Source organism: Lissotriton vulgaris, chromosome 4_1, assembly GCF_964263255.1.
Source record: "Lissotriton vulgaris chromosome 4_1, aLisVul1.2, whole genome shotgun sequence".
In the NCBI taxonomy this organism is placed as follows: Eukaryota; Metazoa; Chordata; class Amphibia; order Caudata; family Salamandridae; genus Lissotriton; species Lissotriton vulgaris.
In genome coordinates this window covers 1,586,028,557-1,586,045,513 of record NC_141691.1, presented here as the reverse complement: position 1 = coordinate 1,586,045,513, position 16,957 = coordinate 1,586,028,557, and the positions used below count along the sequence as shown (strand labels likewise).

Here is a 16,957-nt window from a genome sequence, read left to right as displayed (position 1 = left end):
TGCACCACCTAATCACTTATTTTAAATCAGGGTTTTATTTTCATATTACTTTCTGAATTATAGTTTTAGGACACCTACTATCAGAAGATCTCTAATGGGAACCACGCCAAGGACACCAACTCCATTTAAGAATGCTTTAGCAGCCCAGGAGAAAAAGTATGGGCCTCTAAAAGTCGTGGTATGTTTTAAATATCTGTATAGTGTTGTAATTTCATGAATTAGTTACAAAATTATAATTTTCATTATTAGTTTGTTGCAAGTTTGGGAGAGGTTTCTCTGTGTGGATACTTTTGGTTATATGGATAAGTAAAGGGGTGTATTTCACTACAAGATATGTGCCAGCTAACTATTAATTACTATCATTATGTTAATTTGCTCTTCACTAATCAAGATTGTTAACTTCCTCTCTGCTTTATCATGGGATGTTCATTGATATTCTTAAACTCTAGGAGATGCCTGCATTTATGCGGAATTGTAGAACACTACATTGATTTATTCATATGAACTTTCCAGTTCCAGCCTTTTTCTTCTGCTCAATGACCTTTATTTATGATAAACAAATTAAAGGGCCCGATAAATGTAGAGTCAAAGAAGAGTAAATACATTTTCAGCACAAGGTGGGGCAAGGAGGTACAGTAAATGAACTGGAAACGGCTCCTTCTGTCTTATACTCTTGTAAATTGACATTTTCAGATCCTGTTAATTATAAATTATCAAAGTCATACTCCTTAAATCATGAGATATATATTCTGTTAAAATTCTTAGTATAAAGGCATATCATATCATGGATACTTCTGCCTTCAGATTCCTCAATCTTTGTATCGACCCCCTTGTAAGACCTGTGATTCCATATCTTTCATAGCATTTGCATGCAGATACATGGTTTCATTGGTAGATAGGTCTAAAGATAACCCACTTAGGCGGGTTTCCTTTAGACGGACGAACGACTCCAACCACTACTTCAATGACGAACTGAAGGCATTAAAACTCTCGGTCCACCACGCAGAACGAGCCTGGAGACGACAGTACTGGCCCATCCTCAAAACCAAGTACACCTCCCTCTTGCAGTAATACAAAAAATCTATTCTGTCCACTAAAAAGGACTACATTTCTTCTAAAATTCTAGTCGCGGAGAATAAACCTAGAGAAATCTTCTCTATCATTAATAAACTTGCTTACTCCGACAGAACCACTCCCAAACCCTCCCCCTCTCAACCTCTTTGCGACTCCCTGAATTCTTATTTTCTAGATAAAATTGCCACAATCAGAGCCAATATCCTCCCCCCCTCTTCCTCCTTCCTCAACCCGCCCTGCCCCCCTATAAAGGCTTGTCTCGACGCCTTCCCTCTTTTAACAGAGGAATCCTTTCTCTCCCTCCTCCCTCTAGTCAAATCTGGGTCCCCACTTGACCCATGCCCTGCCCATATTTTCTGTCACATTTTCACGGACTGCCCGCTACCCCCGCTCACTTTTCTCAACTGCTCCCTGTCCCAGGGTGTAGTTACTCCTGCTCTCAAAACCGCTATAATCCTCCCCATTCTAAAAAAAACCTGGCGCGGACCTCTCTGTCCCCGCCAACTACTGCCCCATTTCTTTGCTCCCTTTCCTAGGGAAAGTCCTGGAGCGACATGTCACCAGAGTACTCACCACCTACGTAGAAGAAAACTGAGTCTTGGCTCCCCGCCAAGCCGGTTTTCGCCCGGCTCATTCCACTGAGTCAGTTGTGCTCTCAGGACTTGACAACCTTAAAGAGGGACTGGACACTAACACCCCCCAGGCCTTGGTGCTACTCAACCTCTCCGCCGCCTTTGACACGGTGGACTACTCCATCTTACTCTCACGTGTCGGGGCGGCGGGGATCGGGGGCACCGCTTTGGTCTGGCTGTCCTCCTTTCTAAGTGATCGCACCCAAGCGGTCTGCCTGGGCGATTTCTCAGCTGAACCTCGGAAGGTGGTATGCGGGGTCCCCCAAGGCTCCTCTCTCTCCCCTCTACTATTCAACCTGTACATAGCTCCCCTCATCTTTGCTCTTCAACAAATGGAGGTCTCCGTATATAACTATGCGGATGACCTCCAGCTCATTTTTTCTCTCTCTCACTCCCCTGACTCTAAATCTAATTTCCAATCTACAATGCTCTTCATCCGGGACTGGATGAACCACAACCACCTGAAACTAAACCCAGATAAAATAGAGTTAGTTTTGACAGGGGGTTGACCCAGTCCCTGGTCCCCCCTCTTCTGGCTTCCCTCCCTTGGGCCCCCCCCACCCCCTTCTTCCTCTGTTAAAACCCTCGGTATTAAAATTAACGACCAACTCTGTCTGCACTCCCAGGTGAGTTTGGTGCTTTCTTCCTCTTTTCTATCGCTCCGCACTATCCGAAAGGTCTCCCGCTTCTTCTCCTTCACGGCCCTAAAACTTATCGTACTTTCCATGGTTGTCTCCCACTTGGACTATGCCAATTCCCTTTACCATGGTATGCCGGCTTACAGTGTACGACGACTACAGCTGGTCCAGAATCAAGCTGCCCGTTTGGTCTTTAACCTCACTAAATCCCATCACGTCACTCCCCTCTTAAAATCCTTGCCCTTGCTCCCCATTCGCGACGCTCACAATTCAAGGTGGGCTGCCTCACCTTCCAGGCCCAGCTTGGCTCATCTCCTGCTTTTATTTCTTCGGAGATCAAACCCTATACCTTTTCCAGGGAACTTCGCTCCTCTTCTCAACACCTACTGACTGTTCCCCGTTTTCGACGTAAAAAATGGGGAGGCTCTAAATTCTCTACCCTTGCCCCCATTTTCTGGAATTCCCTTCCTGCCCAACTCAGATGCTCTACCCAATACCCGCCTTTCAGAAAAGCTTTACAAACCTTTCTATTCTCTAAAGCCTTCCCCCTATAATATCTCACTAGTCCCCCCCCCCCCCCCCCTGTTATTCTCGCTTCTCCAGGACTCAGCATACTGTAGCGCCATGGAACCGTCAGGTGTACGCGCGCTTTATAAATAATTTAAAACTCAAACAACATGTAGCCGTATATGGGTACCACCACTATGCACAGATGTTTGTTTCTTGTTTTTCTTCCTCTTAGATGCACATTGATGGGCCTGTTCCTCTGATATGATCATTAGACTTAAAATATAGGGGGGGGGGGAATATATATATATATATATATATATATATATATATATATATATATATATATATATACGTACACACACACACACACATATATATATATATATATATATATATATATATATATATATATATATAGTTGTGAATGGATCTATTGGAATCTGCTTGAACGGCCGCTGTTAGACGCCGCCGACAATTGCAGGATGTGAATGATTAAAATTCAGGGAAGTCCAGCAATTTGACGGACTCCCACAGCAATTCTATCAAGAAAAATCCTGCGGCAGACGAAGGAAGTTGAATGCACTAGCTTAACATGGAAGGAGGCTGTCTATACAGACGAATACTGGGTGGTGGCATGGTTGGCGTGACTGGTGCTGCTCGGTGTTCCAGCAAATCGGAACAGGATATTAGAAATGGGGTATCTGAAAGAAACACTTAGTGATAGATTCCTTACCTTAGAATTACCAGCAGGCGTCAGACTGGATCCGTAAAGTTTTCGTGAGCAATACTCCTGCTCCTCGGTAGGCGTCGTCATGCGGCTCCGCGTGCGTCGTTGTCGCCGAGATGACGTCTCTGGAACTACTTAGACACTCCCACATGCGCTGAGGTCAGTTCTTTCTTTCTCCTTTCCAGCAAGCGCAGATCCGGGAAGAGCAAGTCCCCCCAGTCACTTTTTGAGTTTTCTCGAGGCCTTTTGTCTCAATTCTTTTGAGTCGATCGACTCCTGGTGTCGTAGGGATGCCCGGCTTCAAGAACTGCGGGGATTCTCACCGCATGATGTTGGTGACGGACCCGCACCGCATGTGTTTCTACTTCCCGGGGTCCGACCACGACTCCAAGTTGTGCCATGACTGCCGGGCCATGGCGCCGAAGACTTTGATGGAGCGGTCCCGAAAGTTGCTGGAAGTCTCGCAGTCGGTTCCATGCCGCTCAAGGTCCCAGTCCCGGGGAGGTCGAGGGACCGGTCACGGAACCGTCACCATCGTTCGTCTGGATCTAAGTCTTCGCACTCCAGGGTCAGGTAAGTCGAAGCAATCCAAGAAGAAGTCTACAAAGCATCGTCACTCCTCGACTTCCCGTCTCGGCTGAGGGTGGTGCCACCTCGGGGCCCTGGCAGAGGATGTGACGTCGCTGCCGGCCTACTCACCCCTTTCCGGGTCTGTAGCCTGCTCAGGAGCAAGAATTTCTTGCTGCCATGGGTCGACTCTTTGGCCGCCTGGCCCCACCGGTGCGCCTTCGGGGCCCGACTTGGGGTCCTGGCCTTCCATCACCGGCGGCTTTGGCCCCGGCAGCACCGGTGGCATCGACCCGGCGCCCCAGGACCCCCCTGGATCTGGGCTTGTATCCCGGGCGACGCCGGTTGACCTTATAACAACTCCACCAACGTCGACCCCACCTCCGGCATCGTCCAGTGCTACTGCCAACGTCGGCCCCGGTTTCAGCCCCGAACCGGACATGCGTCACTCGACGCCGATTCCGATGCCGATGGGGTTATTTTACCCCCATGTCCGTCCTCCTTATTTTCAGCCTGTTTCTCAGACTTCGTAGGAAGGGGAGGACTGGGAGTGGTCTGAGGAGCCTCTCACACAGCAGTGTGACTATGATCCGGACAGGGCAGAAGGTTTGGGGGATGCCAGTGGTCTTGATACCTCACCTGGCCTTGGCATGCTTTCTCCTCCTACCGTGACTATGGAGGAGGGAGCAAGTTACGCAGTGGTGTTGCATAGGGCGGCCAAGGCCCTCCACCTTAAGCTCCCTACAGTGGCCGTCAGGACTAACCTCCTGACAGAAGTGCTTCAGCCGGCGGCAACCTCTTCGGAGCCCTTGCTGCCTTTTAATGATGCACTTTCTGACGTTCTTTTGGGAACTTGGTCCAGGCTCAACACAGGGACTCATGTGGACAGGAATGTGGCCCGACGCCATTACCCAGCTCCGGGCGACCCCCTCTTTCTCTCCCAACACCCTACTCCTGAAAGTTAGGTTGTCCAAGCCTCTGCTTCTCAGAGCGCATTCCCTGCCGCACCTCCGGATAGAGAACCCAAGAAGCTGGAGCAGCTTGGCAAGAAGCTGTTTTCAACTGCCAATTTAGGGCTGTGGTCCGTGAACACCTCATGCCTACTGGGCCGTTATTCCCACTCTGTGTGGGACATGGTTGCTCATGTGCTGCCCAACTGTTCGGAGGAGGCCCGGACAGTACTCTCCCAAGCTATAGCAGCTGGGAGAGACACAGCTAAGTTCACCCTTCGTTGTGGGGTTGATACCGCCGACACGCTGGGCAGGGCGATTTCCACAACGGTGGCGCTACGACGCCACGCCTGACTGAGAACAACTGGCTTCTCGGGGGATGTCCAGAACACTTTGATGGACAGGCCCTTTGATGGCATTCGCCTTTTTGACAATAAAGCAAATAGTTTGTTTAAGTGCTTTAAGGACTCCCATCCATGGCCAAATCCTTGGGCCTGTCGGCCACTCGCCCTCCTCCGCCTTCTGCTGTTCGCTCCTTTCCTGGCTACAGAAGGGGTGCCCCAACACTTTCATTTCAGAACCACAGGCCTGCTCAAAAACAACTCCGTCCGCAGACGTGGGAACTGCCGAGGTTCTGGGGGCCAGCGGGCGGGTCAGTCCACCTCCATCCCCGCAGCATCCACTTCAAAGCCTTCGTAGTCCGCACTTTCAGACCCATCAAATGCCAGTGGGCAGCAGGATTCGCCATCATCTCCCCCACTGGCGCAACATCACCTCGGACAGGTGGGTGCTGCAAATAGTCCGAAGGGGTTACTCCCTCCCGTTCGAGACTACCCCTCCAGCCATGCCACCTCAGTATGTCGGGGGACCTTCTTGTGCTTCTTCAGCCAAGGGGGCCATCGAGCACGTTCTTGGGCCAGAAGTAGGTTGTGGTTGTTATTCCCCTACTTGCTGGTCCACAAAAAGGACAAGGGCATGCGTCCTATCTTGTACCTCAGGAACATCAACAGCTCCCTCCGGAAGGAGAAGTTCAAGATGTTGACGCTACCTCAGGTCTTCTCCGCCCTCAACCCTGGAGACTGGATGGTAGCGTTGGACTTGCAGAATTCATATTTCCACATCCCCGTCCTGCCAGTCCATTGGTGTTACATGCGGTTCACAGTAGGGCACGAGCACTTTCACTTTACTGTGTTCCCGTTCAGCCTTACCAGCGCCCCTCAGGTGTGCACGAAAGTGATGGCGGTGGTCGCAACTCATCTGCACAGATCAGGGGTTCCAGTCTTCCCCTATAGCAACGACTGGTTGTTGAAGGCGGGCTCGCCCCAGGCAGTCCTCTCCCACCTTTAGACTACGGCCGACCTCCTGCATTTGCTGGGGTTTTCCATCAACGTGCCAAAGTTGCACCGGATTCCCTCTCAGAAGCTCCTCATCATTGGAGCGGTTCTGGACTCCGCGCAGTTTCGGGTTTATCCTCCCGAGCAGCGAGTCCGGGATATTCAGGCTATGATTTCGATCTTTCAGCCTGTATCGGTCAGGATGATTCTCCGGCTCCTGGGCCTGATGGCCTCCTGCATCCTGCTCGTGGATCATGCCAGATGGCATATGCGGGCTCTGCAGTGGGACCTGAAGTTCCAGTGGACGCAGCAACAGGGCAACCTGCCCGAGTGCGTCCAGATCTCAGAGGGCACTACACATCAATTGCAGTGGTGGCTCACAAACCGGCTTTGGGTCAATGGCAGATCTCTCTCCATTCCCCAACTGGATCACACAGTAGTGCGGGATGCGTCCCTCCTGGGATGGGGCGGCCACATTGGAGAGGCGAAGATCAGAGGCCTCTGGTCTCCGGCAGGGAGTCCCGGCTCCATATCAACCTTCTGGAGCTCCTGGCGGTCCGACTTGCACTCTAGGCAGTCCTTCCCTCTGTCAAGGGGAGAGTAGCACAGGTGTTCAAGGACAACACCACCTCCATGTGGTATTGCAACAAACAGGGCAGGGTGGGGTCGTGGCCCCTTTGTCAGGAGGCTCTGCGCCTCTGGACTTGGCTGGAACATCAGGGCATTTCCCTGATGGTTCAACACCTGGCAGGCTCACTGAACGCTAGGGCGGGCAAACTCACCAGCAGGTGCATGATGGATTACGAATGGCGTCTTCACTCGGACGTGTCGTAAGGTCTCTTTCAGCAGTGGGGATAGCCTTGGTTAGATCTATTCGCCACCGAAGAGAATACGCAATGTCAGAAGTTCTGTGCTTTGGAATTTCCAAGGTGGCACTCGCTAGGCAACGCTTTTGGTCGCGAGTGGTGTTGCCGTCTGTTGTACGCCTTTCCGCCTAAACCACTTCTGCCCAGAGTGCTGAAGAAGATCAGGCGCGACCGGGCCCAAGTCATTTTTGTGGCTCCAGACTGGGCTTGAAGAGTTTGGCATCCCGAGCTACTCAGTTGGACCATCGGTCCCCCCATCTGACTGCCTCTTCGGGAGGATATTCTGTTGCAGAAGCAGGGGACGGTCCTCCACCGAACCTGTCCAGTCTCCACCTCCTTGCGTGGAGATTGAGCGGCGGCAATTGATTCCTTTTGACTTGCCTCCTGAAGTCTGTAATGTGATTCTTGCAGCCAGGCGTCCCTCCACTAAGTTGGTATACGCCTGCCGGTGGAACAAGTTTGTGGCTTGGTGCACAGTAAAGGCTGTGGATCCCATTTCTGCCCCTCTTTCAGAAGTACTTTTGTTCCTACTTTCCTTGGCCCAGCAGGGCTCTGCTCTGCGCACTATCAAGGGCTACCTTCTGCTATTTTAGCCTTCCTCAGGCTTCCTGATCAGCCCTCTCTTTTCCAGTCCCCTGTTGTAAATAGATTCCTCATAGGCATTTCTCACCTTTTCCCTCCTATTCCTTTGGTGATGCCTCAGTGGGACTTGAACTTGGTTCTCACATATTTGATGTGCACTCCCTTTGAACCTCTTCACAACTGTCCTCTACGTCTTTTAACTTTAAAGACTGCTTTCTTGGTGGCCATCACCTCCACTAGGCGAGTGAGTGAGCTTCAGGCTTGTAAACCTCCTTTTCTGTCTTTTCATCCGGACAAGGTTGTGCTCAGAACCCGTCCATCCTTTTTGCCCAAAGTTGTCACTGCTTTTTCACATCGGGCACAATCACTTTGCCCACCTTCTTTCCGCCTCCGCATTCTTCTAGAGAGGAAGAGAGGGTCCACCGTCTGGACCCAAAACGTGCGCTCTTGTTCTACTTGAACTGCACACAACTGTTCCGGGTTGATGACCAGCTCTTTGTTGGCTACGTTGGCGCCAAGAAAGGTCGGGTGGTACACAAGTGAACTATCTTTAGATGGGTCGTCTTGTGTATTAAAACCTGTTATTCTCTGGCTAAGAAGGAGCCTCCAGTGGGGCTGCGCGCCCATTCCACCAGGGTGACGGCAGCCACTATAGCATTTGGACGTGGTGTCCCCCTGCAAGACATCTCTCAGGCAGCTACGTGGGCCTCGCTGTACACCTATACTAAGCACTATTGCCAGAACAGTCAAGTCCGGGGAGACAGCTTCTTTGGCCGTTCTGTTCTCCCTGACTTGCTGGTGTGATCTTAGTTTGCAGACCCACCACCGGGGTTGGTATTGCTGGGGTATCTATTCTACGGTTAGGAATCTATCACTACGTGTTTCTTTCAGATGAACAAGTTACTTACCTTCGGTAACGATATATCTGTAAGAAACATTAGTTTGTGATAGATTCTTTACCGCCCCACCCATCCTCCCCGGTCTGCGAACTGATTTCTAGGGTTAAGGTCATCCCTTTCAGGGCCCTAGTTTCAATGCACCAGTGGTCAGTATCTTGCATGGCTCTGCGTTCCTGGTGCAGAAAGTCGTGTAAAGACCTGACGTCAGCGCGCGAGGGCGGCATCTAAGTAGCTGCCACACCGTAATTTCGGTGACCATAATGCCAATGACGGACGCAGAGCCGTACAACGCCACCTTCCGACGCGCAGGGGTGCTCCTGATGACAACTTTCCGGATTCAGTCTGACGCCTGGGGGTAAATCTAAGGTAAGGAATCTATCACTAACTAATGTTTCTTACCGGTATATCGTTACCGAAGGTAAGTAACTTGTTCTTCATTACTATTGATGAATGGTCTTTAGAGTGTAAGGTTTTCTTCCTTTACAGGATGGTTATTCACCAGGGTGCAGAGTTTCATTTAACCCTGTGCTTTGTTGATTCTTTTGTTTTTTTCCCCTTAAAATCCATGTCTGGTATTAACATACCATTTGTTGTTTATTCTTTATTAATGTTTCAAGGATTTTTTATCTTTTTGGCACACTGTTTCTGCAACCAGTTTCTATTGTGACTCCGCGTTCTGGCGCGGAAGGTTTCACAGAAGAAACTGGCGTCTGCGTGCCAGAGGGGACTTATATGACTCCACTAATGTCATGACCTGAGTCGACGTCATTGTGAAGCCGTTTGACGCTGTCCCCCGGCGTGCAGAGGTAGTGCTGAAATATTTACTGATCCAGGCTGGCGCCTGGGGAGAATTCAAAAGTAAATGAATCTGTGGCTAGACTGTGTCTCTACCAGATATGATGTTAATGAAGGTAAGTAACTTTTACATTAATTTCATTACATCTATCGATGAGCATGACATCTTTTGCAAGTCACTCCCATATCTTCTGGCATTCAGGATGTCCCTGCATTTTTAAAGTCCTGTTGAGACCCTTTATCCGTTCTGGGATCAAAACTTTGTCGACCAATATTGTAACACACAAACTGATTGTTTGTTTTCACCTCTTCATGAAACTTGTCAAAGAATTCTTGGAGCTGTCTGTTACTAAACAAAAGCTTCACACATTGTGTTGATTTCATGTATTTTATTGAAGTGGCAGCTTTGATACTGGGGACACGTTGCACTTTTTCTTTTTTAAATTATTGTGTTTAGGGACAGCTTAGTCCTTGTGACTGGATTCATGTGGTTGTACTTCTATCGATAAAAAATCTTCTCCCCATATAAGTTGTGTTTTTGTATTTGTTTTTTTTCATTTATGTGTTTATTATTTACTGAATTTGAACCAGCCCTATCTTAAGCATTGATTTTAGGGAAGATTACTATTTTCTGGACCAGGAAGACCTTTTGCCCTGACAACCAATGTGTCACCTTGGCTGACAGAGAAAAGAATTCTCTATTTAAACCTTGCTCATTTTTTGGTAACAAGAAGATTTGCAAAGATCCTCATTCTCACTGTATTGCCTTTATACACTTCATATGGCAGCAGAGTGCGATATTTGTAAGTCTTTTTCATCTAAAACTCTTAAGGACAGAGAAAGGAGGTTGTCATTATTCCTTATGGACAAAAAGAATTTCCTCCTTTTAAAGGAGATACCCTCTCTTCTGGGGAGGGTTCAGTGAAAAGTGGCCCTCCAATCACTTCCGTGGAGGCAGCCACAAGAAGAGACTTGTACAGTTTCCTGAACATGATTTATTTGGTACAGCGCTTGCAGCCACCTCTTCTGGTAATTTGCAGGATAAGCATACCTCTAGATTCTACAGAGACGATCAACATGTAGCGAAGAAGAAGAAATCTTCAAAAGACTTATCTTCAAAGGCCTCGTCGACCAGGCGAACATTGTTGATGACTTCTACACCATCGTCGACGATGACCTTACAGTTAACAACGACCATTGTGTTGATGACGACCCTTCCTTCGAAGACTGTCATATGATAGACAAACATGCCATTGATGATTAATCTGTCAACAGTGAATTTATGACATATTTTTCATCATTAAAGGTGTCTTACCTTCAGCTCAAATAATGCCATCAGACCAAGAAAGGAGTCTCTTGATTATACCTCCATGACCGCTTACTGCCCAACTCCATTGGATGTAAGATATATCCCAGTTTTTGTAAAAGAAATGAAGGATGATGTGACCTACGACAAATTGGATTCTACAGATGATATCTCTAAATTTAATTCATTAATGGAAAGAGCTGCCAAGAAATGCGACCTACCAATGACATCTGTAGCTCATCCATATGTTCTTTATGACTTTAAAGAGCATTCTTGCAAGCCGGTTAAAACCATACCCATTATTGAATATGTCTGGTCTGAAGCATTAAAATTAATGAAGACACCAGCTACAGTTCCAGCGGTGATATCTCATCTAGAGAAAAAGTATACGGGTCCGGATTCATTTCCGGCTTGTCTCACTGGTCATACAAAACCAGATTCAGTCATTGCTTCTGCAGCTCAGAGAAGAACCAAGACAAGGATAGCAAATGCATTTATAATCTGGTCAAAAGAATCTAGTCTATGGCAGGAACCTCAATTAAGACAAATGTCCATTCTAGATCATTATGATCACCATATGTGGCATGACATGGCTCCTTTACTGTAACTCATTCCTGAAGATAAGAGAGAAGCATCGGGAACAATCCTAAAAGAACTGGAGCTTACCTCTTCCTTCATTATTGACGTAGCAATGAATATATCGAACACAGTTTTTGCCAACTTGCAGAAGGTACTGTACTAAGAAGACCAGGCTGGTTAAACTCTTCTGCCTTCCATACTGACGTCCAATCCAAGATTCTGTTTTCGCCTTTTGATAGCCTCACTCTTTTTAGCAAGATGAGGTAGATGAGGCTTTGCAAGGTCTTAAAACTGACACTGATATTGCAGTATCAAGGATTTGGAATGTCTAATTTTTGGGGCTCAAGAAGATCACAGAATTTCAGAGGAGGATTCAATCATTATTGAGATAGTGGAAGTTTATAAGATCTTCAAAGAGAATCTGGATACGATCAAGGATTCTACTTCAATCGGAACCAAAGACAATCTTTCTGGATGCCTTCAGTAAGGAAGAGAGGTTCTTCACAAGAATGAAAATATGATAATCGAAAAAAGAACGCGACTCCCAGCTCATACCCCCGTTTTCCATCTGGTTCTCAGACGTTGGGAGGGAGAATTTCCCTTTTTGCTCCTACAGAGAAGAACATAACTTGGACAAATGGATGATACAAATTGTCCAGTCAGGCCTTACGTTGAAGTACAACCAGGGACCCCCAGGTTGTCCACCAAGAAAGGAACATCATCTTCATTTGAAGGAGCTTCAAATGGAATTTCTCAAGCTTCTCTTCAAAAGAGCCATTGAAATTGTCCCCAAATGGCAAAGGAACCAAGGATGTTATTACAGGTTCTTCCCAATCAAAAAGGAGACAGGTCAATGGAGACCAATACTGGATCAGCGATAGATGAACACATTTCTAAAGAAACAGTCATTTTGGATGATTACTTTATAAAAAGTCGATTTTATGACCTCCCTGCACCTTCAGGATACATGCATCTACAAACCATACATCGGGAACACAGAAGGTACTTTTGATTCACAGAAGCAGAGCAGCACTAACTGATCAAGGCGCTCAATTTTATACTGAAATGAGTGCCTTGAATATTCATCAAATGTTTCGCCCCAGTTGCTGCTTTTCTCGGGTGAAAAGGTAACCAGGTGTTCCTATGCTCAGGCGACTGGCTTTTGCTCCTTATCTGGACGACTAGCTAAGCAATGTGCCATCCAGGGCAAGATCCAAAGATTCTACAGCTGTCTGCATCAGTCTCTTCCAGAGATTAGTGTCTCACTTTGACCAGAGAAAAAACCTTGATGGAACCCCAGACAAAGATCCAGTGGCAGTGAGTATTCCTGTAAAACAATCAATCACAGCAAGGCAATAGTCCCTGTTGGGCCTAATGGCATCATATGTAGGCCTCATTCCATTTTGCAGGCTCCGTTTGAGATTTGCCCAGCAAGAACTGGATTTACAATGGAAACAAATAGAAGGCTCATGGGAAGATACGGTCCATGCCAAAAGGTGCTTGAAGCAAGTTTTTTTGATAAACAACTTTTATTGTTTTCACACTCTAATTCAGCCACATATTTCTAAGCATAAAGCATAGGTATATACCAAAGGGAAGACTTTCCCGATGTACGAATCTGGCAGGTTACAAAATAGTATAGGTGAACATTTCCATAACTCTAAATCAGTCCCCCCAGCCACTTCCCCCACACCCTGTGATATTTCTTAGGACAACCACATGCTTCATACAATGTTTTCTCATGAGCGGTGCACTAGTCAACCCCGCTCCGCCATCGTCCAACACTCGGAGAATCCAGACTTATCCAGGAGGCAGCTATGTCCCTTTTATCAACAGCCAATGCAGTTGTGACAAACAGTTTTTCATTCCTGGACCCGTCCAGCCCATCCGTAATCTCCAGAAGTGCGTGCCTAGGATCATGGTGGACCACCCACCCCAGCACCTCCGTAAGCACTTCTTCAATGTCACCCCAGAACAGCGTCAATTTGGGACTAGCCCACATCATGTGGAAGAAGTCGGCGGGATCATGTGCGCACCTGGTGCATCCAGGGGAGGGGCAGAGTCCAGCCCGGTGAAGGCGGGCTGAGGTCAGGTAGGCAGCATGCAAATAGTATAGCTGGGCCAAGCGAAGTCTGGCGGAAGCAGTAATAGTCCTGGGGGCCATCAGGGCATCACGCCAATCCACCTCATCCAGAGTCCTCCCCACCCATTGCTCCCATTAGTGTCGGAGGCGGTCGAGCGTGGTCGGGTCCCCAGATCCCCTAGCATGATCTGCGCCTCAGGCGGGTTGTGGTGACGTAAATAATTAATTTACTCTCTTAATTTCTATGCAGGTAAGTACTTAATCAATAATAACTCAATCGGAATGAAAAAAGACAGAGTCCGTGGTGTTAGAGTTTCTTAGGGGTTTTATTCCTTAAAAAGGAATGGTCGTGACCAGGATATCATGTTCTGACCACCACAGGGGTGTCAGAAGGGATAGAGCAAACTTTATTGACATTACATAGCTTATATACTTAATTCACATCATAAGTAATGGTGTAAGAGGCGTAACAGCTGAGAGAAGACAAGATAACAGTATGCACGTGGTACTAGTACGTAATCAAGAGGCGTGAACTAGGCGTGAATCAGAGGTGTGTGCTAGAAACGTCACTGATAGGTGACGCAAGTGGGTGGCACCAAGGGGTGGTGCTAACAGAATTGTTGCAGTGTCAGCAGAAATCGGAAGCTTGGATGCGCGCGCAGCTGCATGACGTGTGATTGACGGGGTGCAGGGGACTTGACATTTACACTGACGGAAAGAGACAGAAGTCTGGCATGTCAGATCAACTTGTACTTTTATCGTATCTGATATCTGATGTTTAGGAACCATACTATCTGGGCAGAAAGGTCTCTAGGGCAGAAGCTATTCTATGCTAACTGTGGATGCGTGTATAAGCGCCTAAGTGTCTGCATGTGAAGCGTGGGGGCACGGGGCCTTCCATGGAAGCATGGTAACAGAGGCTATGAATTACTTGTATTGAGACAGGTCGGCCCTTTGGCTCTGCAGCTGGAGAGGATGTTTACTGGAGCTAGTAGGCAGGAATGCATTCTCGAGGAGCGGAACAGATAACTCGAAGGTTATAGTCAGTCTTGGCAGAAAGCAGGCTGAGCTGAGCGCGAGGGGCCGCGCTGAAAGTAAGTCAGAGTTCACGGGTACAGAGGTAGCCTGGGCAGAGGCTGTCAGAGTCAGGAGCCAAAAAGAGGTTCGATGGCAGAAATTCAGGGCCTACTCTGCCAGAGCAGGAAAACATGTAAAGTGTACTACAAAAAGACGGTGGCATAGCATACTTAGGAACGGACTATATAATCCATTCATGGTGGATCTGAAAGAGGACAAGTTAACGTTGGACGCAAATGTATTTGCGTCTTCATAGCTGGCACAGGAGGGAAGTTACATGCACTTTAAGCTGGTACATGGAGTCGGTGGGGTACGCGCTAGGGAACATAACATGACCAAAAATTTATATTTCCTCATACCCTCCTTGTTCCCTACGGACCCTTCATGAAATATCGATCCTCATGAATCGATCAGTTTGGTCTTGTAACATCATTTGTTCTTCTTTCTTTCGTTTACGTTTTGAGAGAAAACTGGAGTGTTCAATACAAGAGGTGGCACACAGTCCACAAATCGCTGGCCCACACTGCAGGCACAGGCAGCAACTGAATACTAGGACTAGGCCAATGCCTAGGAAGGATAGGATCTTCCATCCCCAAGCTGTTAACGTTGTCCAGAACCAACCGGACCAAGTCCAGGTGCCTGGATTCTGATGTATCTGATTTGCAATTTTATGGAGACGGGTGATAGCTTGATATACAGATGGTGCGTTTTGTGGTATGAAAACACAGCAACTTGACCCGATGACCTTACAGGCTCCACCTCTATCTGCCAAGATGACGTCAATAACAAGACGATTCTGAAGGACAACAACCCGCATGGCGGACTGCTCTTCTGTTAAGTTACCTAAGGCGGAGGCAGTTTCATTCACTACTGCTTCAAGTGTTCTAGTTAATCTGCGTATTAATTTACTATTCTGAACAGGTCCTAAAAAGAAAAAGAACCCTTTATTAAAATCGGTGTACTGTTCCCATGCCGTTTCGGTGTAGTCGACAAGTGGGATATCTCTTCTGGGTCTATTCTTTACTAGATTGGTATTTCTATGGTAATCAGGAGGAGCTAGAAAAACAGGTGGCAGAAGGAATGCAATGTAACAGGTACCATCCCAATCTGGAGGTAGACGTATGTATGCGGTATGACCACAAACAAAGTAAGAATGACTAATAGCTTTAAAGGATGATTTTCCATGATCACTGAATTCGACCACAGTAGTGCATTTACTATGACCTAAGTGTACTGAACCTTTCTTCTTGATACATAATTCACCAGTGACTGGCAGTACTGACATAATCGGTAGAATTGGTGTGTCTTCGGATTCAACAGTGAGAATCATGAGGCTAATTGTATAATTACCTAATCCATATACTTCATTTTCTAGATCAGTTCCTATTCTAGTGGGGAGTCCCTCCTTATCTGGGTATCAGACGTCTAGCAGGACTAAGTTCAGATTTCCCCAAACCCAGCCCCCATCGAAAACAGCAATATCAGGATCTAAGGAATTAATTATTTTAAACCATGCTCCGCAGGAGCCATTGTGAGTGAATGGGTACGGAAAGAGGGGCAGAGCTCCCTTGTAATTCTGGTAGGGAGGGAGTCGGCCACATATCCAGCAATTTGTAGCATTGTTAGTTTGATGAGAATGATGTAGCATACTAATGAATGTATTGTTGCGCAGCGCAAGTCTGTAGGAAAGCTCGTGTGGAGGTAACTCACTAAAAGTGTGTTCAGCAGATACATTATAGGCAGAATGTTCACGCTTGAAAATAGGGTAATAGATAGGCAAAACGATGCTGACAACAATAATTAAAATACTCAGAATAAACATGATTAATAGTGTCACTATACAGTGACTACGAAGTGATTTACAATATGTACGTTTCTTTGCTTCTCTCTCTCTCTCTCTATCTCGATCTAGGGGATACATGTCAGAAACTATTTAACCCATTCACCTAGGGGAGGACTTAAACAATTAAACTGTCTGACTTGCTAGATCGTAATTTCATGCGATAACTTTCTTGAGGAGTTTTTTCTCGTTCAGATTCTGTAAAGTCTTTTTGTTCGACACAGTCTTTGGTGGGGGTGGACGAGTCTCGATCAGGTTTCAGTCCAGAGAATTTTTTTATATGACTCGTGTGAACCCACCCCTTTCTTCCTTCGATTTTCACGGCCGTCCTTGTTGTGAGAAGAACGGTCTTCGGGGACTTCCAGCGGGGCTCCAGCGGACTTTTTCTGTCGAAGTTGCGAACGAGCACAATATCGCCAGGACGGACGTCGTGTGGCTTTACATCAGTGTTGTCAGGGAAGGCTGCGGCAACCTGTGAACGACATGATTGGAGTGCAG

The 16,957-nt window shown here is 47.3% G+C and overlaps 1 protein-coding gene across 1 annotated transcript in view; it reads left to right on the top strand.

The window, feature by feature from the left end:
* The window catches only part of MYBL1 (MYB proto-oncogene like 1), a 610,566-nt gene that overhangs the window by 468,625 nt on the left and 124,984 nt on the right, over positions 1 to 16,957 (top strand). The window contains exon 12 of the mRNA XM_086965817.1: positions 64 to 178. Coding sequence (XP_086821943.1) covers positions 64 to 178 — 115 coding nt within the window. The remainder of the gene's footprint in view (positions 1 to 63; positions 179 to 16,957) is intronic.